This window comes from Ascaphus truei, chromosome 5 (assembly GCF_040206685.1).
Source record: "Ascaphus truei isolate aAscTru1 chromosome 5, aAscTru1.hap1, whole genome shotgun sequence".
In the NCBI taxonomy this organism is placed as follows: domain Eukaryota; kingdom Metazoa; phylum Chordata; class Amphibia; order Anura; family Ascaphidae; genus Ascaphus; species Ascaphus truei.
Window position 1 is genome coordinate 18,847,070 of NC_134487.1, and position 22,643 is coordinate 18,869,712.

The 22,643-nt window shown below is 48.0% G+C and overlaps 1 protein-coding gene across 1 annotated transcript in view; it reads left to right on the plus strand.

Moving 5' to 3' along the window:
- LOC142494628 (store-operated calcium entry regulator STIMATE-like) overlaps nucleotides 1–14,862 on the plus strand; it is a 55,118-nt gene extending 40,256 nt beyond the window's left edge. Inside the window, exons 6-8 of the mRNA XM_075599059.1 lie at nucleotides 3,283–3,366; nucleotides 4,354–4,476; nucleotides 13,582–14,862. Of these exons, the coding sequence (XP_075455174.1) occupies nucleotides 3,283–3,366; nucleotides 4,354–4,476; nucleotides 13,582–13,605 (231 nt within the window). The 3' untranslated portion in view covers nucleotides 13,606–14,862. The remainder of the gene's footprint in view (nucleotides 1–3,282; nucleotides 3,367–4,353; nucleotides 4,477–13,581) is intronic.
- Nucleotides 14,863–22,643: the final 7,781 nt, after the last annotated feature.

A 22,643-nucleotide genomic window follows, 5' to 3' on the forward strand; every position in this document is an offset into this window, starting at 1 on the left:
AGATCCAGGACCATGTGATCACTGTAAGGCCTCGGCCATGTTCCTTGCTTGCTGGCGGAAGCGCGCTGAGGCGCGCTCCCGCTCAGCACTGAGCCCCTACAGCCGCAATTAGAGCGGCTTTAGTAGGGGCTCACCAACGCTTCCGCAAGCGCGCGTAAGCGCAGGTCTTAGGGGAATTTAAAATTCCCCCACTTGCCGGCGCGACAGGCCGGTCACGTGAGCGGTTCGCCCAATGAGGGCGAACCAGCTCCGTGACAACACTGGCCCGCCCCCGGCCAGTGACGCGCCCGCCCCCGGCACGCCCCCTGACAGGCCCACTGACAGCGCGTGCGGTAAGCAACCGCAAGGCCAGGGAAAGCACCCGCTTTCCCTGAGTCTCAGCGTGCCTCAGCACGCCAGCAGGGAGCCTGGCCGAGCGTGCGGTGCTTGCCGCTTTTAATCACATAAATGTATATGTGCATGTCCCCGCTCACGCGGTGCGTGGGCGCGCATGCTCACCGAAGCTTGGCGCTTGAGTAAACAAAAAAATCTAACTTTCAAGCGCGCTCAATGCCCCCCTGCGCGCGCTTGCAAAATAGCCAGGACACCCGGCGCTCATGCTTGGAGAGCTGGTGACGTCACCGGTCTCAAGCACGAGCGCGCTCAGCGCCAGCGGGGGCGCAGCCTAATAGAAAACCAGCCCATTTTTATTTTGTAATCTTGTTCGCATGGCAATTAAATGTTTGTATTTTCTTTCCAAAATCTCTCATCTAATGGAGCCATTTATTTGTGAACCTGTGTAGTTACAGGAAATTGCTGCTCTACTTTTTCCCTTTGCTTTCAAGCAGCTAAAAGTGCAGGGCGATACTTTTTCGAAACACTCATTTATTAAAAGCAAAATATATAGTGTAGACAGCACTCTCTGGAAAATATACCAATGAAACTGCAGGGTGCCAACAGGACTAAGAGGACCCCAAACCCCCTAACCAACAGTAACAAACAAACGTCCCAGCACACACTGTCTGAAAGAAAAGTAGTACTATGGAAAATGCCACTAGAACGCAGAGATTTAATATAAACACAAGATAATGCAGGGAGTAATGCTGGGAGTAATGCAGGGAGTAATGCAGCACAAATGTTTTAAAATCCAACAACAATAAAGTGGTGATTGGGGTAAACACAGCAAGGAAAAAGGGGAAAAAAGAAAAGGGGGGTCAACACAACAGGGGTAGGATAATGCCCACCGAAATATTACGTTGCGCCACTTATTATCCTACCCCTGTTGTGTTGATCCCCCTTTTCTTTTCTTCTTTTTTCCCCCCCTTTTTCCCTTCTGTGTTTACCCAAATCACCACTTTATTGTTGTTGGATTCTAAAACATTTGTGCTGCATTACTCCCTGCATTACTCCCTGCATTACTCCCTGCCTTATCTTGTGTTTATATTACAGCTCTGCTTTCTAGTGGCATTTTCCATAGTACTGTACTACTTTTCTTTCAGACCGTGTGTGCTGGGACTTTTGTTTGTTACTCATTTATTAAAAGGCACGGATGAGTAACTGTTTCACTTGAGTGGTTATTGAATCTCTTTGGGAAAGCCAGTTGCGCTAATGTGATTTAACTACAACTGTAATCTGAGTTGCTGAGTTGAGGGTATTAATATTCCTTCACTGCTGAACAGTAGGAATGCATGCAGTTTATTCTTCAGGGTGGTATGTCTGCATATATAAACCGGCTCTAGCCATAGCACCGTTTGCTTTGACAGACCTGCTCATTGCTCTCTGTGATTTAATAAGTGCTATAAGAAGTGCACTTCTAACCTAAACTATCGAGGTCAGGAACAAAGACCCCTCACCTGCACCATACCCAGTGGGTCGGGATAAAAACACTCTATCTGTTGGTATTGCAATGCACTCGCTGTATATAGTGCATACTACAGCATATAGAAAACCGATGTATTGTGGGAAAATACCACCACTGATTGCTTGGCTCACGCGTATAATTGTTCTCATTCTGCACTGATGTATGCTTAAGAATACATGCTCGCAGACATGCAACCTTTAGTTAATTTGTGTTCCCGCTCTTACAGCTGCAATCCTCTGTACTCTAAGGCTGCGTCCAGGGTGCCTTCTCCCGTGCTGAGGCGCGCGGAGGCTGAGGGAATGCGGGTGCTTTCCCTGGCCTTGGTCCGGGGGCGTGTCGGAGGGGGTGGCCTGTAACGTCACGGAGCTGGTTCGCCCTCATTGGGCGAACCGCTCACGTGACCAGCTCTGCGCTCCCTTGAGTGCGTGAATTTAAAATTTTAGTAAGACTTACGCTTCCGCACGCTTGCGGAAACGAGCCCCTGCTAAAGCCGCTCTCATTGCGGCTGCAGGGGCTCAGTGCCGAGCGTGAGCGCGCCTCAGCACGGGTCAGCGCATAAGCGCTGACTATGCCCGAGGCCTAAGACAGGGCTGCTCAACTCCACTCCTCAAACCCCCCCAACAAGTCAGGTTTTCAGGATATCCCTGCTTCAGCACAGGTGACTCCATCAGTGGCTCAGTCGAAAACCTGACCTATTGGGAAGGTCTTGACGACTGGAATTGAGCACCCTTGCTCTAAGGTGTGGTGCAAGGTGACCAGCCCATTAAAAGGTTATTCTCTCGGGAACCAGGAAGTCCCTGGAACTAGGAATAGGGCGCTGCATTCCTTCATTCTCACCGCTGATTAATATCTTCATCTTCGCAGCTGTTCGCTGGATGTCGCTTGCCATATTATTACCAATGCGATACATTTAATTTCCCCTGGTATTTGCCTTGTGACCATACTGTTTTCTGGGCCAATTGAAAAACCTATTATATTAAATGGCAAATTAAGGGTTAGAAAGGACTTGGCTGTTAAGTGCTTTCCCATTGGATCTATAATATAGCTTCCTGATTTAAGGCTACTGCTTTCAAAGAGAAGCTGTAACCCCCTCTGTGCCAGTGTGTACACCTATAAATCTGTTCTTTGGCCTTTGTGGGGTTAAAGTAGCCTAGTGTTGATACTGTTTTTTTTTCTTCTATATACCACAAGAGAAGTTGCTAGATAGCAACAAGGCACTTGATCGGTGCTTGGGCTTACTAAAACGATGATGATATTTTACAGATGTATATTGAATAACTTCAGTATGTAAGTGTTTACGATGCTGGGTGTCAGGCGTTAATGTCCCAGTGCTTGTATTTAAGGGAGGGCTACAATCACGCCTTTGACTGGGAAGCCTCCAATGTGACAAGTTTGTTTCTCCAATGTCTTTCCCTCTCCCTTTGTCCTGTTTCCCTGTGCAGCTTCAGGAGATTCTGTTGGATTACATTCCAGACCCTCAGCTGGAGCTCGTCCTGGTAATGCTGGTGGTACCTTTTATAGTCAACGTAAGTGGAGCGCTGCGAATCCCAACATCATCTCCATATTTAGAATATTGTGTCGAAGCCTTTTACTGGGGAAAAGCCGCACTGAGAACTTGTATCCCAAGCACCGGCCCTGCCTTGCACGACAAGATCTGAAGGTTAATTGCAAATCTACGTCAGGGGCGCCACATTTAAATTTCAGCCTCAACGGCCATCCTCTGAGACCTGCAGCGCATGCGTCCTTAATGCATTATACACCTGCAGCAGGCCTGGCTTCTATTTTTTAATGATGTAATTAAAAGAAGGATTTCTCAGGGCAGAAACAGTTACAGTATTGAAAATTCAAACTCTGTTTTGCATTTCAGGCAATCACAGTAATACCAGAAAATAGCACCTTTTCCACTGGAACGCTTTAGATATGTGATAATATATACTGTACACACACACACACACACACACACACACGTGTATGTATATATATTTATTTATTTATGTGTGGTTGAGCATCTTGCAATCTTCCCAACTGGCTATTCCTTCATTGTATTGGTATTTTTACAGTTATCGAAGGGACGGAAGTTAGAACCAGCATACAAGTTGTTGTAATATTATATCGAAATGCCTTGATATGCCTTACAACATATGCTAAACTTTATTGTAATTGATTCATTTCATCTAATCTTGGGAAAGGCTGCTATGCGGACGGAAACAATGACGCTGATAAATCGCTATTGATCCTGTCCATGATGCTGTATTAGACCAGGGGTGCCCATGACAGAGTCAATGACCTGAGCCACCTGTGCTGAAGCAGGGATGATATCCTTAAAACCTGACCTGTTGGCGGCCCTTGAGGACTGGAGTTGGCCACTCCAGTATTAGGCATATCCTTAAAGGGCATCCCCTTTCTATTTGTAGTTCCTTTATTCATTTTATACTGCCTGACATTCGTTCAGGCACAAAACCTGTTCTGCTTTTTGTAACTAGTATTGCACGTGTTCTTCCTTTTTATTCAAGGCAATAATGTTCTGGGTGGTGGACAGTTTAATCATGAAGAAGTACAAGAAACTGAACAATTATGTTTTAGAAAGTGACTCAGCCGCAAACGGATCGCCAGCTGCAAAAGATGAAGAATCGCAGGTAAGGGCCAGGAGTTTTACTAAGGACGTTCTGAGCCTCGGGCGCAGGAATATGCTTTCATTGTCTGTGTAGTAGAGCTTTTGGGATGTGTAAGCAGTTCTTTAGACATCTGGGAAAGTTCTGTTCTCGGCATATGCACAGAACAACAAACAAAGACATTTCAAACAAACGAGTACCGTGTTCCAAACCCAACTAGCCCATCGCAATTTGCTTTTTATATGCCTGTTAATGGCCATCTGTTTATATGAGTGTGCTTCATTGGCACTTCTATCTTAAAGATTATCAAAAAAACATTACTTGCAACACTTGGCAGTATTGAATCCATCCGCCTGTTTCAAACTTCTCTGACAGTGAAGGGGGGGAGGGGGACGAGAAGAACTCAAAAGTCTTCCATTCGTGCGCTCAAAACCATGATATTACAATTAGTAGAAAACAAGATCTTTAAACCAAATCGCCCATCAGATCTATTTAGTGACATTCCAGACAAGCCTATAAACCCAAGACGGATAGCCAGCTCCACACTGCCTAACGTTTCCACGTAGGACTTGGCTCTGACGGAGTTCTTGCAGCTGATGGCTGTGGACAGGTGCTGGTGTGTAACGTAGCCAAGAAACTGTGAGTCACTAATATCCCTGCACCCCCAGAGCTAGACATTCCACTTCCTCTCGGTCTCCCTGGAAAATTGAGCTAATTGAAGGGTAATGAGATGCTTTTGTGACATCTATGAGGGGGGAAGTTTGAATATGTCAAATCCGCAGGGATTTTTGTTTTCTAATGGGGGTACCAGTGCACCACGACAAGCCTTTTCTGGGGCCTTGAAAATGGAAAGTGATGTTTGGTGTGTGCTGCATTTTCTAGCAGCAGGAAATTGTACTTTTCTGTACAGTTTAATACAGTATGTCCATTTGTTTGAAAATGAGAGAATTGTAACAGCAATATAGCATATTAGGATCTTTGTGTTATTTTATTTTTAACCACACCTAGTGTATATACCTAGTGTAATACATAGGTAGGTATGAAACCTTGTGTAATACATAGGTAGGCACTGTGTTTGTGTGAAATACATTTTGATGAATGAACAGGGTTGGCCAACTCCAGTCCTCAAGGGCGACCAACAGGCCAGGTATATCCCTGCTTCAGCACAGGTGGTCATTGACTGAGCCACTGATTTGAGCAACCTGTGCTGAAGCAGGGATACCCTTAAAACCTGACCAGTTGGTAGCGCTTGAGGACTGGAGTTGGCCGTCCCTGGATTAAAATATACATTAGTGTGTAAAATACAACATTAAGTCACCATGTTAAGCAGCCTCTAGTATAGTACAAGGCTCCTACAGTGCTTTATATGTGTGAGCTTAACAAAAAAGGCCAAATGGAATAGTTCTAACTCGGAGCCAGCGCACAGAGGTAAGATGCAAAATAAATATATTCAAGAACAATATTGCAAATACAATCCAATCTTTCTGTTCCCAGGAAACCCTTCCTCTGGTTATTTTTCATTTCAGCTCTGTGCGCTATTACGGACTGGCTACTAGCACTGGGAGGATTATAGTTATTGAATCCTGAGTTATATTTGTATAACCTGTCCAGGTTTAACATGTTTCTTTCTTTCTGTAAAACACAATTGTGCACCTGCCTATTTTTACTTTGACCTGATGTGGCGACCACTGTACCTATGATTTATTTTTTGGCCAAACATAACTGGACTAAAATTGATCTATCTGTTTGTTGATGTAAAATGTAGTAATGTTATTTTTTTCCCTTCGATACCACTGCCAATGACGCAGTGCTGTACCTAGAATTTTGCAGGCCCAATGAGTCCCTGTTCAAAAGCACTTATAGTTTTTAGTGACCCAAGTACAAGGAGACTCTGTGACGACCAAAAGTCACGTGCGAGGCTCGGTGCAGTGGCGCCGATGGCATCACCATCAAGCCGGCACCGAGTGGAGCATCAGGCAAATAAAGTTTTGGTCTTATTCGGTTCCATGATGTGACAACCAGAAGCTACCACATCCCTCTCTTTGCTTCACTGGAAGACTACTTTGAAGGGGTTGGTGTCTGAAAGTCCTTCCACCTCCAGCCTTTCCCTGTGACTCTCAATCCTACAGCAACTGAGAGCCAGCTGCGGTCCTGATGCACAGAGATTAGCAGCCGTATCCAAGAGCCTGAGAAATGCAGCCGTATCCAAGAGCCTGGGAAATGCAGCCGTATCCAAGAGCCTGGGAAATGCAGCCGTATCCAAGAGCCTGGGAAATGCAGCCGTATCCAAGAGCCTGGGAAATGCAGCCATATCCAAGAGCCTGGGAAATGCAGCCGTATCCAAGAGCCTGGGAAATGCAGCCGTATCCAAGAGCCTGAGAAATGCAGCCGTATCCAAGAGCCTGGGAAATGCAGCCATATCCAAGAGCCTGGGAAATGCAGCCGTATCCAAGAGCCTGGGAAATGCAGCCGTATCCAAGAGCCTGAGAAATGCAGCCGTATCCAAGAGCCTGGGAAATGCAGCCGTATCCAAGAGCCTGGGAAATGCAGCCGTATCCAAGAGCCTGGGAAATGCAGCCGTATCCAAGAGCCTGGGAAATGCAGCCGTACTGTGTGTGTAGCATTCCAACCCTGATCAGGCACGAGTGTCTCAATGGGCGTTATCGTGCATTTATACACACCACCCCCAAAATATACAGTATGTGGAAAAGAACACCATGAAAACGAATGTTGAAAATACTACGAGCAGTATCAAGATAATTTCATGTGTTGGGTGATTTGAATAGTTCTTCTATACAGAATGTCTACTCGGAACAAAATGACAACTGCAAAGGAGGTATGCTGTCCTATTAAAATTAAGCTTGCACCAGGAATTCATGCTAAAAGCATATGGTGCTCCCTAACGAGCACTCCTACACAATACCCACAAAATACCTCTTATTGCACAGAGAGAGTCCTTGTACAGTGTCACTTTCCGATGTTAACATCATGCATACTGGTGCAATCACCTGCAGGGTTGGAATTACTGGACTTACCACCCAATTGCTTTGATGGGAGACAAACTAGCACTGTGAGAATAAATAGTCGTGTGTTATAGAGATGTGCAAATGTGTCAGTTTGCTTCACAAAAAGTTTAAGATTGTCGCGTGTCATCTCGTGTTGGATGTGGAGACTAAATTAACGAGATTAATATGGTGTCTTTTGAACAACTTCCTTGAAGATGCTCTCCAGACGAATATTTGGGAATATTGATTATTTATGTGAATGTCTAATATCTGTCGTTTTTGTGTGTCGTGTACACCTAAAGAATGAAAGTAAGCACTAGCCTCAATTATTCCCCCAAAGTGCTCAGAGGCTTGGTGACTGGATTACAGGAAGTATTTTTAGTTGGGACGTACATCAGTGTTAAATGCTATCGCTGCGTTACCGTGTGTTAACAGCCAGGAAATAGAAGCCCACACACAAACCCTTCCAATAGTTTAATACCCTTTATTCAAGATGATTAAAAGCCAAATAATCTTATACACTTGATACTCTACACAAGATTTTTAATGGGGGGGGGGCGCGGCGGTTGCAGAGGCCCCGCTCTTCCCCAAGGCATTTAAATTAAATGCCGGGGGTTCGCGTGGGGCCTCTGCAACTATCTTATCTTACCTCGTCTTCGGCAACACGGCATCATTTCGCGTGACGTCACGTTGCCATAGCAACATGACCCGCGGCGGACGACCAAGTAAGGGAAGCAGGAAGGGGGGCGCTTTGGGGAAAGATTGCGCATCCCTGCTCTACGCTATTGAGCTCAAATCACAATCTCTTATTCCCATGCCCTGGTTGACCATTGATTGGTGGCCGCGTCTCTTCCCCACCGCTTCTTATTGGCTCCTGATGTTCTAGCCGCTGCACTGTAACCGCCTTTTATTATTGTATATTTAGGCGAGCCTCGTTCTGTTTGTTTATTATGAGACATTATTCAGGCACAGTATTTTTGTTTCCTTGCTTTCAGGCTGTGCTTTTCAGCTTTTATGTTGTCCCCAAGGTCATAAGAACTGTCACGTTACAGGCGTCGGCTGCTCCTCCGATTTGTAATACTTCAGTTCTCTTTCCTTTATATAATGACTTCATTGTTCTGCGGTCGGGCTCAGAAACAGCGGTGCAGATTTTCAGATGTGCCCATATTTTGCCCTACTTGGCACAGGATATTTTTCTCCGGGGAAATTATTTTTGTTTACGGAAGCAAAGCACAGTAGAATGGTTAAGGAAAAAGCAGTGGAAATGTTTAATTGCTCTATCCTAAAATAGACGTACTGTACCTGTATGTAACCCCTCCTTATTTCCCTATATTTATTTGTCTTTACTAGCACGGGGGTCTGAGTCCGCCGCCTCTGTGTATGGTAGATGAGTATTAGCCAGCAATAGGCCTGGCTGAGGTCAGACAACTTCAGTTACAGATATAGGTTGGGCTAACTGTATTGAATAGATAGATAGAACACAATAATAAAACCTACAAGGGCCCTCTTACTCTGAGGCCCTGAATAACCCTTATTACACATGTACATAGAGAGATATGATGTACCCCCTGCGCAATTCTCCCGCCGTGTTCATTGCTCCGTTTATTGCTCAGTCCAGGTGGCTCAGATTCTGACCGTTGGTGCCGGTACTGTGTTGGAGCTCTTTTTAAATATATTGATAGTTAGAGGTGCAGGCCTCGTGTAGCATGTGTATAGCAGCATGTGATGGTAAAAGGATACTGCAAGGTAGTGGGGTTATCCACGGGATGTGGTTCCACTTAGGTTATTCACTGCCCAGGAAACCCCAGGTGATATGGATCTCCTTCACTCAATCGTTACCCTCTCCGGACTCGCTGTCGCCACCTCCGGTATGCATCACTTTCTTATACAGAGACGTCTCTGCTAACACGCTGTAGATATGGTCAGGAGCCTCGGGACAGCACTCTTTCTGTCTCCTGCCGCCTCCTGGATCCCATTTCCACGTGCTCCTTCCTCTCTCTGCCTGCATAAGGCTAGGTCCCCAGTGGCCACGGCAGCATGCGCGATGGCATGCACACCACACACAAGGCACAGCCCTCTATGGGGCAGGCCCCAGTCGGCGTGTGTGCGTGCGCTCACAAGCCGCGACGCGCAACCGCCTTGGCCAAAAGACGAGAGTTGTGTCTTTTGGCGCGGCGGCCCAGCATTGGTCACGACGGCGGTTCAGCCAATGAAGGCGAAGCCGCCGCGTAACATGGCCATGCCCCCCCCCCCCCCCCCTGTCGGATGCTCTGCTCTGAAAGCAGAGCCACAGACCACAGGTCGCGGCTGAAACGGGTGAATGTGCTGCCAGGTGCTCCGGCGCATGTGCAGCCGTGACCACTGGGGCTGTAGCCTTACTCTGGGTCCACAGACTGCACTGATTGGCTGCAATGTAATCTTATCTCCACAGCAGAGGCTTCTGGGAGCTGTAGTCCTGCTGCTGTTTCTTTACACCCCCTGCTTTATGCATTTGCAGTTGCTGTGATATGGCAAGATTCTATAAAAATGTATTTATCTTCTTCTTTAAAGAAACAGACACAGGCAACCAGTGCGCCTCCCTGGTGAAAGCACTGTTGGACAGGGTTAGATGTGCGTATTTTGATCAACAGAATATTTCAAATTAGAAAAAGGTGGTGATGCCACTTTTTACATCATTGTACTCGGGGTACAGTGTTCCCTTTTAGAGACTAGATCTGCAGCAGGAAATACATAAATCGGCAAGAAGTTGTGTAAAGAAGAACCGCTAACATGGTGCATGACTTACATCGGAAAACTTCTCAGGAAAGATTAAGCACCTTAAAGCTGCAGACCAAGCTATATCCTACATGTGGGTTTTTGTAATAAATCACTTCTGTACTATGAGAAAATACTTGTAGCATTTAAAAACAAAAAACTCTAAATTACATTTTTAATGTATTATAATGTAACAAGCATTTTTGTTTTGTTTTTGTTTCTATAGCAACCATTTACAAAGTCACACCCCCTTCCTCTTCTGAAACAGGCTCTGGCACACCCCTTTTTAAGCCCTGCCCTCTCTGGCAGTGCGCCAATTGTTTCTAGTGACTGCATGGTCACATGATCTTCCCCACAGAACTTTGCATCTTTGGTCCTCTTCTGCTGCACTGACAGCTATTTAGTGAACCCCCGAGCCAAATCTTCGCTGATCGACTACAGGCGAATGAATCAATCGGCAATTTAGCTAATTACTTATCATTGTGTGGATTGTATTGATGCACATATTAAAGGGGAAAAATAAAATAAACGGTATCTTGTTCTGCTGCTTTAATGCAGCAATTCCACGTTGATCTTTTATATTGTTTTGCCCAGCTGGCACAGAATGGCCACAAGATCTGGGCTCACAATCGCAATGCCTTGCTGCTCGGGAATAACTGGGTCCCCGAAGTTCAGGGGGCCATGGATCAGCTCCAAGGGACACCCCGTTAATTTACACTACAAATAAAAATTGCTAGCTCTATGGGTCAGGGACCCGTGCCTGCAAAAATTCTGTGTACAGCGCTATACAAGTAAAAAACAATTATTATTAAAGCTAATTATGAGGGGTGCAAATCCCAATAGATATTTCAAAACAAAACGTTACGACTGGCTGCATACCTGTTTGAAACACATGCGAGATTCCCGTCTACAACACTTTCCACCAGGTGCAGAATGGAGATGATCAATTCATGAGTGGAAAAAAAAAATATATATGTATTGTATTGTATGTCTTTATTTATATAGCGCCATTAATGTACATAGCGCTTCACAGTAGTAATACATGTGATAATCAAATAAATAACAGATAATATAAATAGCAGATCATGGGAATAAGTGCTTTAGACGTAAAAGTAACATTTCGGAAGAGGAGTCCCTGCCCCGAGGAGCTTACAGTCTAAATATATATATATATATATATATATATATATATTCTGCCAACCGTGAAATGTGAATGTTTTCGTTAATTTGAAACAGCGTTTTAAGTATACGGAGGTTATCCAGATCTGTACGTTCTCTGTCTCCCTTATCCACAAACACAAAGAAGACTCCTGAGCAGATCTCCATTTAGCCAGATCTCTTCTGCACCATGGACCTTCTTCCCCAACTACAGTGTTACAGTGGAAGCTTCACTTCCCTCATCCTACATGACTTTTTATTTCCCTAAGTTAACGGTTTTATCCCACATACATGGTCAAGGGAGAGAATGGGCCAAGACGGAACACACCTTATGGTCCATTCAAATAAGGTGCCGCCTTACAGCTAACCACTGCTTAGTATATATAATGTAGTATATATGGCCCAGTGCCTTCAATATGACATAATGCCAGCAAATCATATCAATAACAGCACTGTCTTTTCAGTAACGAGAAAACGTTCCTTTTGATCTGCCTCTGCCTTTCCCGGTCTTGTTCCCAGAGACAGAATACATAATACTGTACAGAATGGGACTGCTCAGATAGTGGTCCATATGACCTTATTAAGTGTGTAACTGGCCTTTTTTTTCAATTATGGAACTTTGTCAATCAATATAACAATGGCCCTCTTCAGTTCTGTGTTCCTGATTTGAGTCCCATTTTCACTGATTAGTTTCCATGGTAAATCAGTGTGTCAAAACATCCCCTTATTAATGTCTAACCCAAACCCCTTCCAGATTCATCCGTATCTCATGATCTGAACTTCCTAGAGATATTCTAGAGCAGCATTTCTCAACTTTTTTTTTCTCTCGTGGCCGCCCTACAATATTGCAAACTGGTACACACACACACATACACACACACAACGTCACACACACGGTGTGCAGATAGTATTGATGAACATATTGAATGGGGGAAAAAATGTATTTTTTTTTTTTTTTTATGACCGCTTGAACTGCAGCTTTAAGGGGCTTAATCTGTTTGACCAATAATTATAGTTCTTTAGGTACATCTTGTACCTGACACTTTGGAGGGATGTCACTGCCTATGGAAGTGGAGGACAGATCCTTTGTAAATTGCAAATTCACACCACCTCATTAGTCCTGACTGTAAATCTGCACGACAAGGGTGAAGGAAATAGGCGATTGATCTATATTCTGCTAGGAACCAGAAAGGTATACTGTAAATCTTCTTTTACGGATGATCACATTTAGTTTTAGGGAGGGGGGGGGGGGACAGTTCAGAGAAGCTGTTTTAAGAAGAAGAAAAAATCCACCATTGCGCATGGTAAAATATACATTTATTTATGGTGCATAAAACATATGTGCATCATTATGTTTTAGCGATTTTCTGTGTAAACAAGAAAAGCATTACTTTTTATTTGTGTCCTAGCAAGCCCCACCCCCCCTTCGCTAGCGTGGTTCCCGCCCCCCCTCCCCGTGTCGGCAGTCTTAGGCTGAGTGCCTTCTCCAGTGCGGAGGCGCGCTGAGGCTGAGGGAAAGCGGGTGCTTTCCCTGGCCTTGGTCCGCGCGCCGTCAGGGGGGGGAGGGGGGCCTGTGACATCACGGAGCTGGTTCGCCCTCATTGGGCGAACCGCTCACGTGACCGGCCCTGCGCTCCCTTGAGCGTTGAATTTAAAATTTTAGTAAGACTTCCGCTTCCGCACGCTTGCGTAAGCGAGCCCCTGCTAAAGCTGCTCTTATTGCGGCTGCAGGGGCTCAGTGCCGAGCATGAGCGCGCCTCAGCACGGGTCAGCGCATAAGCACTGACCATGCCCGAGGCCTTAGAAGCACACCTCCTCGTAAGCCCCTCTATTCCCCCCGCCCCTGTCTCCATGCATGTATCTCCCCCTATCTTACATTATAATTTCATCTGTGAAAACCCTCATGTTGGTTCTCTAAAGAGTATCGCAGCCTGCAATGAATCTCCAGCATCTTACGTTGGAGTCTCTCTCAGAAATAGGGAGAGTTTGCACAAAATGATGGGTGATTAAACCAGGGGCGGTGAGGAATCGGTTTAAATGAAGGACACCAAACCAAACATTTGGTGCACACACAAAGACTTGTATACCATCAACAAGAGTGGGAACATACCATAGAACTGCAGTGCATAAAATGAAAGGGGAGTCAAATATTACTTTCAAGGTTTCTGTACATCCTACTAAATCTTCTATGTATTTTGTTCTTCCATTTCAGGCTTTGCTTGGGCCCCGCGTCTGACCATGAGCATTGTGAAAGTGACCAAGAAATCACCGGACCGGGCCGTGTTACAGAGCGAGTTCGCCACCAGAACTTGGCAGTGTGGAAGTCGAGTCACTGACTTGTCTAAGCTTGTCATCATTTGTACTATGAACTGCTGTTGGCTTACCAAGGAGCAATGATATTCCAAAATCTCCTGCGCAATACAAAAACAATGTGTGCGTTACATGTTAAAGCTCTGTGCTTACCAACAAGCACACACAATAACAATTGTTACACTGGAATAAGCAATGTGTTCATACTTCTACATGTGCGATGTTAAGCCTTGGAACGGAGAGTGTCTCTAAATAAGAGTTGATCTCTCGCTAAGTTGTAATGACTTATATCCTGCATTTCACAGACCGCACTAGGGAAGAACTACCTCAACTTTGTCAATTAGATTGTAGTATTAGAACATAGTAGAGGCAGCACACGCGTGTTTCATTCTTTCAAATTGTGAAAAGGATATTTTAATCACACGTGTGCTGTGTTAACTACAGGGAAAAAATAATTGGCATGTTCCTTAGACTTTCAAGTTCTTGGTATTATCGGTCCTGGAGACTTGTAGGTTTTAATGCTGGTTAATTGACGAACAGAATTCTTTATTGATGAAATTGTAGTGCACACTTCACTGTAGCATCACAAAAAGGAGCCCAACCAGCTGTGTAGGGTGGGTGTGTAAGCTTCTACTATGCAATAAGCTCTCTGCACACCTCTCTGGTTATGTAGCCTTCCTTCCCTGTGTGATACTATACTACAGATGAATAACAGACCATCAACGTTTAAGGAACGGTATGGTCGAATTTCATCTGCGATTGACATTCGTCCGTTAAGTCATAACGACCTACGACAAAACCAGTTCTTTTTATATTGAAACAATTTTGATTTTAAAAAATGACATCAGATTTGTACAGTGATACTCTGGCTGGTCCACAAGTTTAAGTTGTATAAATGTAATCTGTGTCGTCCTGTCTTTTGACTTTCAGTGTTCCAAGTTAGACGTACAGTGAAGCAGTTGTCTGCCTGCACTGCTTGCCTCTTCCTTCACCTTGTGATCTGGGAGCACAAACCTGAAGGCGGCGATTGGTTCTGAGAGTGGAGATATTGATGATGTTTTTTTTTATTTGTATGCTTCCTTTTGATACCATGTATGTTTTATTGTCACACTTTTCTCGTGTTCTGATCAACATGGTTGTCTCTGAAATTAAAGAGGCGAATAAAGGTTGATATTATAATTAATATTGTTTCCAAGTCGAAGAAGTGTGAGCTGAGCCACAAATCCACTAAGGCCCTGATCCACAGGACTCTATTAGTGACGTAACAAGGTGTTAACATAATGTAAGTTAACGCGTCGTTGAGTGCCATGTTCAGCCCTAACGAGCACTTCGTATGAGTACTAATGATATGCAAAAGAGGTGTTCCCTGTAACAACGCTTGTCCGTAGAGCTCCTTTATAGTTAGCGCAGCGATTTAATGATGTGTTGGGGAAAAGAGTCCTACATCACTAGAGTCCCAAGTGCAATACCTCTCCCCTGAAATGTAACTTCAAACCACATGTGAAGAACCTGTGTATGAAAAGGGCCACACCTGAGAAACCGGAGATATATGCTAATAGGGATCATTTGAATCTACCAAAGGGGAACATTATACAATACAAATATTTAAGAATACTTATAGATTATTTCCTAAATCAGTCACCTAAATTTAATCCATTCAACATACCACTGCCATTAGCTTGATTTGGTACAACCGCATTGCAATACACTCCTGTGGTAGCAAAGTAATGAATTGCAGGCCCATCTGGCAGTAAAGTGTATAACCACTACCCATCTCTTACTGAGCTGCTTGAATGAGGCCATCTACTCGCACCATAAACTAACTTTGGGGGATAAAGTATTGATGTAATGATCTCAATCCAACTCGAAGCAATGTGACATATATATATATATATATATATATATACATACATACAGGCATACCCCGGTTTAAGGACACTCACTTTAAGTACACTCACGAGTAAGTACATATCGCTCAATAGGCAAACGGCAGCTCACGCATGCGCCTGTCAGCACGTCCTGAACAGCAATACCGGCTCCCTACCTGTACCGAAGCTGTGCGTAAGCGGGGAGACTATAGAGCCTGTTACAAATGCGTTATTTACATCAGTTATGCACTTATATGACGATTGCCGTACAGTACATGCATCGATAAGTGGAAAAAAGGTAGTGCTTCACTTTAAGTACATTTTCGCTTTACATACATGCTCCGGTCCCATTGCGTACGTTAATGCGGGGTATGCCTGTGTATATATATATATATATATATATAAGTGTGTGTGCAGAGGTATCAGTACCGTGTTAGCCGAGCTTTAATAAGCAAAAAAGAATAGACAATACCGTTCTGTGGCTTAATAAAGCATTTCGTTAGCCACAGAAAGGTATCGTCTATTTTTTTTTTGATTATATAAATATTTATATATCTTCTATATATTTGTGAAAGCACTGTATGTCTGCGTCCCTAGCGGCAATCTCATTGGTCCCTTGGCCCGCCCCAGAAAACCTCATTGGCCTGAGGCGGAGTGACGGGCCAAAGGACACACAGGGACACACACACACACACACCTCTCTGTCCTCTCCCCCCCCCATCACACTCACCTCCCTCCACCTCCCTCTCCACTCACCTCCCTCCCGCTCAACTCCCTCCACCTCCCGCTCCACTCACCTCCTTCCCGCTCAACTCCCTCCCCGGCGCGGGGACAGGCAGTGGGCAGGGCAGCCTGCCGCTGCCTCCACTCACCTCCCGCTCCCTCTACTCACCTCCCGCTCCACTCACCTCCCCGGCGCGGGGACAGGCAGTGGGCAGGGCAGCCTGCCGCCACTCACCTCCCGCTCCCTCTACTCACCTCCCGCTCCACTCACCTCCCCGGCGCGGGGACAGGCAGTGAGCAGGGCAGCCTGCCGCTGCCTCCACTCACCTCCCGCTCCCTCCACTCACCTCCCGCTCACCTCCCTGGCGCGGGGACAGGCATTGGCCACGGCAGCCTACCGCTGCCACGCGGCACCTAAGATGGCGGCGGACTGAAAGACCCCTTCCTCCCTCGCGGACTAACTAACATGGCGGCGGCCAGAAGGAGAGGTGAGTGTGTGTGAGTGAGTGTGTGTGTGTGTGTGTGTCACAGCGTGACAGTGTGTGTGTGGGACACTGTGTGTGTCTGTGTGCGTGTGTGTGTGTTACACTGTGTCTCAGACACTGTAGAGTGGGGACCGGAGCTACACATGGGGGGGGTGGGGGGGTCAGGAGCGGAGAAAGATACAGGGGGAGTGGAGAGGAGGGACCTGTCAATTTAAAGCAAACCAACCCCCCTCCTGTCCACTGCCCCCCCCCCTCCTGTCCACTGCCCCCCCCTCCTGTCCACTGCCCCCCCCCTCCTGTCCACTGTCACCCCCCCCTCCTGTCCACTGTCACCCCCCCTCCTGTCCACTCCCCCCCCCCTCCTGTCCACTCTCTCCCCCCTCCTGTCCACTCTCCCCCCCTCCCATCCCCTCCTGTCCACTGTCCTTTCCACTGTCCCCCCCCTCCACCCGCCCACTGTCCCCCCCCCCCCCGCCCACTGTCCCCCCCCCCTCTTTTTCCCCGTCCCCCTCCCCTCCTTTTCCCCCCCTCTCCCCCCCCTTTTCCTAGCGATAAATGTAACTCACGGCCAACGCCGGCTCTCTCCCCCCCCCCCCGCTCCCCTTTCTCCCCCCCCGCTCCCCTTTCTCCCCCCCGCTCCCCTTTCTCCCCCCCCCCCGCTCCCCTTTCTCCCACCACGCTCCGCTTTCTCCCCCCCCGCTCCCCTTTCTCCCCCCCCCGCTCCCCTTTCTCCCCCCCGCTCCCCTTTCTCCCCCCCCCGCTCCCCTTTCTCCCCCCCTGCTCCCCTATCTCCCCCCCGCTCCCCTTTCTCCCCCTTTCTCCCCCCCGCTTCCTTTTCTCCCCCCCCGCTCCCCTTTCTCCACCCCGCTCCGCCTTTCTCCCCCCCCGCTCCCCTTTCTCCCCCCCCGCTCCCCTTTCTCCCCCCCCGCTCCGCTTTCTCCCCCCCCCGCTCCCCTTTCTCCCCCCCCCCCGCTCCCCTTTCTCCCCCCCCGCTCCCCTTTCTCCCCCCCGCTCCCCTTTCTCCCCCCTTTCTCCCCCCCTGCTCCCCTATCTCCCCCCTGCTCCCCTTTCTCCCCCCCGCTCCCCTTTATCCCCCCCGCTCCCCTTTCTCCCCCCCCTCGCTCCCCTTTCTCCCCCCCGCTCCCCTTTCTCCCCCCCCCCCGCTCCCCTTTCTTCCCCCCCCGCTCCCCTTTCTTCCCCCCCCGCTCCCCTTTCTCCCCCCCCCCGCTCCCCTTTCTCCTCCCCCCCCCGCTCCCCTTTCTCCCCCCCCCCCCGCTCCCCTTTCTCCCCTCCCCCCGCTTCCCTTTCTCCCCTCCCCCCCGCTCCCCTTTCTCCCCTCCCCCCCGCTCCCCTTTCTCCCCTCCCCCCCGCTCCCCTTTCTCCCCTCCCCCCGCTCCCCTTTCTCCGCTCCCCTTTCTCCCCTCCCCCCCGCTCCCCTTTCTCCCCTCCCCCCGCTCCCCTTTCTCCCCTCCCCCCGCTCCCCTTTCTCCCCTCCCCCCGCTCCCCTGTTTCTCTTTCCCCCACCGCTCCCCTTTCTCCCCCCCCGCTCCCCTTTCTCCCCCCCCCGCTCCCCTTTCTCCCCCCCCCCGCTCCCCTTTCTCCCCCCCCGCTCCCCTTTCTCCCCCCCGCTCCCCTTTCTCCCCTCCCCCCCGCTCCCCTTTCTCCCCTCCCCCCCCTCTCCCCTCCCCCCCGCTCCCCTTTCTCCCCCCCGCTCCCCTTTCTCCCCCCCCGCTCCCCTTTCTCCCCTCCCCCCCGCTCCGCTTTCTCCCCTCCCCGACGCTCCCCTTTCTCCCCTCCCCGACGCTCCCCTTTCTCCCCTCCCCCCCCGCTCCCCTTTCTCCCCTCCCCCCCCGCTCCCCTTTCTCCCCTCCCCCCCCGCTCCCCTTTCTCCCCTCCCCCCCCCCGCTCCCCTTTTTCTCTCTCCCCCACCGCTCCCCTTTCTCCCTTCTCCCCTCCTCCCTTCTCCCCTCCCCCCTCCTCCCTTCTCCCCTCCCCCCTCTTCCCTTCTCCCCTCCCCCCTCCTCCCCTTTCCCTCCCCCCTCCTCCCCTTTCCCTCCCCCTCCCCCTTTCCCTCCCCCTTTCCCTCCCCCCTCCCCCCCTTTCCCTCCCCCTCCTCCCCTTTCCCTCCCCCCTCCTCCCCTTTCCCTCCCCCCTCTCCCCTCCCACCCCCCCTCCCCTCCCACCCCCTCCTTCCCCCCTCCCCTCCCACACCCTTCCCCTCTCCCACACCCTTCCCCTCTCCCACACCCTTCCCCCCCTCCCACACCCTTCCCCCCCTCCCACACCCTTCCCCCCCTTCCCACCAATCTTTGCCTTCCTCCCCGCCTCTGCTTTCGCGCCCACCCGCCTCTGCCTTTCACCCGCCCTTACTCCGCCCGCCTCTGCCTTTCACCCACCGCCTCACTGGATGCTGCATGCACTCAACAGACTCCCGCCACACTCGACACATACCTGCTGCCACACACACCTGCTGCCTCCCGCCCCTACGCACCGACATCACTGACCCACCGCCTCACACCCTAGCAGGACCCCCACTCACAGAGAGCACTCACAACCCACGCGACACCTGCCGCCTCACACCTAGCAGGACCCCACTCACAGACAGCACTCACAACCCATGTGCCACCCGCCGCCTCACACCCTAGCATGACCCCCACTCACAGACAGCACTCACAACCCACGCGCCACCTGCCGCCTCACACCCTAGCAGGACCCCCACTCACAGACAGCACTCACAACCCACGCGCCACCTGCCGCCTCACACCCTAGCAGGACCCCCACTCACAGACAGCACTCACAACCCACGCGCCACCTGCCGCCTCACACCCTAGCAGGACACACGCCTCACATTTTTACATCTGTTATGTCACCAAAATATACATTGTACTGTGGTGTGTTTACAATAAACCATTTTTAAACAACATCGTATTACATTTTATTCCATCTTTCTTTTCAACATTATTATCCAACCTTTACAACAAATACTCACCTATTGTTCCACGATTTATAAATAATACTACCTATTACGCATTTACATCCCGGGCAACGCCGGGTCTCTCAGCTAGTATATATATATTATAGTAGTGTTTGAGGCAGGATATTCCCTTTCAATGAGATCAGGAATAGACTGATGATTTAGTTGAATAATTATTATGATTTTGTTAATTCGTCTTTCATATAAAATAATCTAGTTGTAGTGTATTCCAGCTTTCCCATAGAAGTACTATGTAAGCAGAGATGTTGAGAGGGAAGGACGTGGGAATTAAACGTTTTCCAGAGCAGTCGCTCTTCTGTAGTAATTATCCATAGACTTTAGATCTGATGCATCCAAATTCCAGGGATAGTCTGCTTCTTCCCATCAAAATTATTCAATTGGGAGGAGTGGACGCAACAGTCTTTCCAATCGTTTATACTTTTTAAAATATATATATAAAATAATAGAAGCGCTCACCACAGATAATACATTTTGTGTATTGACAAAAGATCCAATTTAATAAGATCCCCAAAACACATTAAATTCGCGAAAACAATAAAAACTGAGAATTGATGGCCGCTGCCTCTGGAATCGGAGTTTGTACAGTAAGTGCATATAGCACTCTGAGGCAGAGGAATAAAATGTCTATCGCAGGTCTAGGAGGGTGGAATAGTTCAATCAAATTCCAGAGGGTATGTTTAGATCCTGTATACAGTATATTCAAAGTCAATTGACCACTGAAATGGTCAATTGTGTGTGTGTGCTGCGGGGGGGATTCCATTTGTGAGTGCGCTGCATGGGAGGGTGCCATTTTGTGCGTGCTATTGTTGGAGGGGTATTTTGTGTGTTGGGTTGGGGGTATTATGTGTATTGAGGAGAAACGATTATTCTGTGTATTGAGGAAAAGGTGAGACGAAAAATTTAGGGGCGGAAAAATTGTAAATCCGCCACTGCATGTAACATTGTGCCAACTTATACAAATAAAAGACGGGTGCCCAGTGCTACATTGTGCCAACTTCCCTGCAATTCCTCCAAGTAGTGTTGGAGACTGTAGGTAACATTTTATGTAATCTTTCTGGTACCAGATACCACCTCAACAATATCTTGTTGCCATTTTCCTTGATGTTTGTACAAAGCAACATGTATAAAGTGTCAGATTCATAACTCAACTCCTGTAAGAGATTATAGAAAATGGAAATCAATCCTTTCCTCTGGGTGCAATCTATACATAATGTTTCAAACCATGAGCATTTCTGCAATGTACCCTCTTGGAAATTTAAGGATGCAATATAGTGTTGGAGATCAAGGTGTTGGCAAGTTTGCATTGAGTGTAAATATCAGAGACGGGTCTGAGTGCTACTTTTAAACACATGATGGCATCTGGTGACGCTCTGCAGACTGTATGACTGTAAATTATCTGTTGGATAACCATTTTGTCGGGATTCCCCAGTAAGGGGGCGTTGGTGCTAAAGAATAAACTGATAATTTGGCTTTATCTGCCCATCTGTCCCAAATGTGTACGGCGTGGGTAAACTTTATCATTTTGGGTCTGACCTCCTTCCTCGTCATATCAAATTTTGGATTGGTAGGGGCCCAATCTTTATACTTCCAGTAATACCATAAGAACTGACACTGCAGCGCCTCTCTGGATAATAGCTTTACAAATGTTTCAACAGGGCCTCCAGGACAAGTGTTCTGGCAAGTAGGACCCGACCAGAGGTGAGGCCCAACTTCTGTGTCCGGATACTGCCGCAGTGCCTCAGCTCTCCCCAGCTGCTGCCTGCCTCCTCCCATGCCGGGCCTCTCTCCCATGGCGGAAGCTGGACATGCCCGAAGGTCTGGCCCAGCTTCCGGAGTACACTGGCAGGAGAGAGGCATTCTCCGTGTGCCAAGAGGCAGGCAGCAACTGTGCAGAGCCGGGGCCCGACGGTGGCAACAACAATAAAAGGTCAATGGTAATTGTATCTGGGGAGTGTAGGGGTAATTGAATCTGGGGGGGGGGGTGTAGTGGTGCTTGTAGCAGGGGGTAGTGGTTTTTGTATCTGGAGGTTTATTATGGAGAGCGAATGTGTGCAGGAGGGGGAATTGTGTGCGTGCCCAGAGTCTGAGAGTCCGCCCACGTGGTGTCCTGGCAATGCCTACCGACATAACATATTGCAGACCAGTGACATCACAGACCCGGATCATGTGACCGTCTCCTTCGGCATCAGTTGCTATGGAAACTAAACTAAGGCAGAGGAACTTCTGTGCTTGGACAATGTTTAACAGTGTTGTTAATGGAGGGAAAAAAACATGCTAACACTGTGCTGATAAAAGTGCAAACTCCTAAAGTCAAATAAAAATAGCTGCTTCTATTCAGCACCAGAACAATTAAGATCTTTGTGTAAGAAACCTTTCATTCGGAAGAGACCTTGATTTATCCTCTAAATTATTTTCAATGAAATCAGAACCCAACGAAGAATCAAGCAAATATACATCCATTACATTTTATATTAGTGAATCCAGTCTATTTAGCTTAATGTGAAAAGTTAATAATTATCCCGGTGGTAAATTGTATAAATACCTTCAAATGAATGCAGATCAGCAGCAGGCAGACGCGAGAAAAACTGTTCCTTTACCCCCTATCCAAAAATGGCCTAACTTTAAGTGACCACTTAGTCCTAAAGGATGTACTGTTTGTAATGTAGCCGCCTCGCTAATTTTCCCCCAGCCTGGCACATAACCCCTGCACTGTCTGCTCTTACCAGGAATTAACAGCGAGCTGGTGTCATCACATCTCCTCAGTTGCTGAGTGTAGCAACTTACAGGCACAAGTCTGGGCTTGTGAAGCTGCTAGAATAAGGGGGGTGGGCTGACTAGGCCTGAGATGTCAGCTGGGCCTGCCCTGATATTGGGGAAGAGGGAGTTCCTCCTT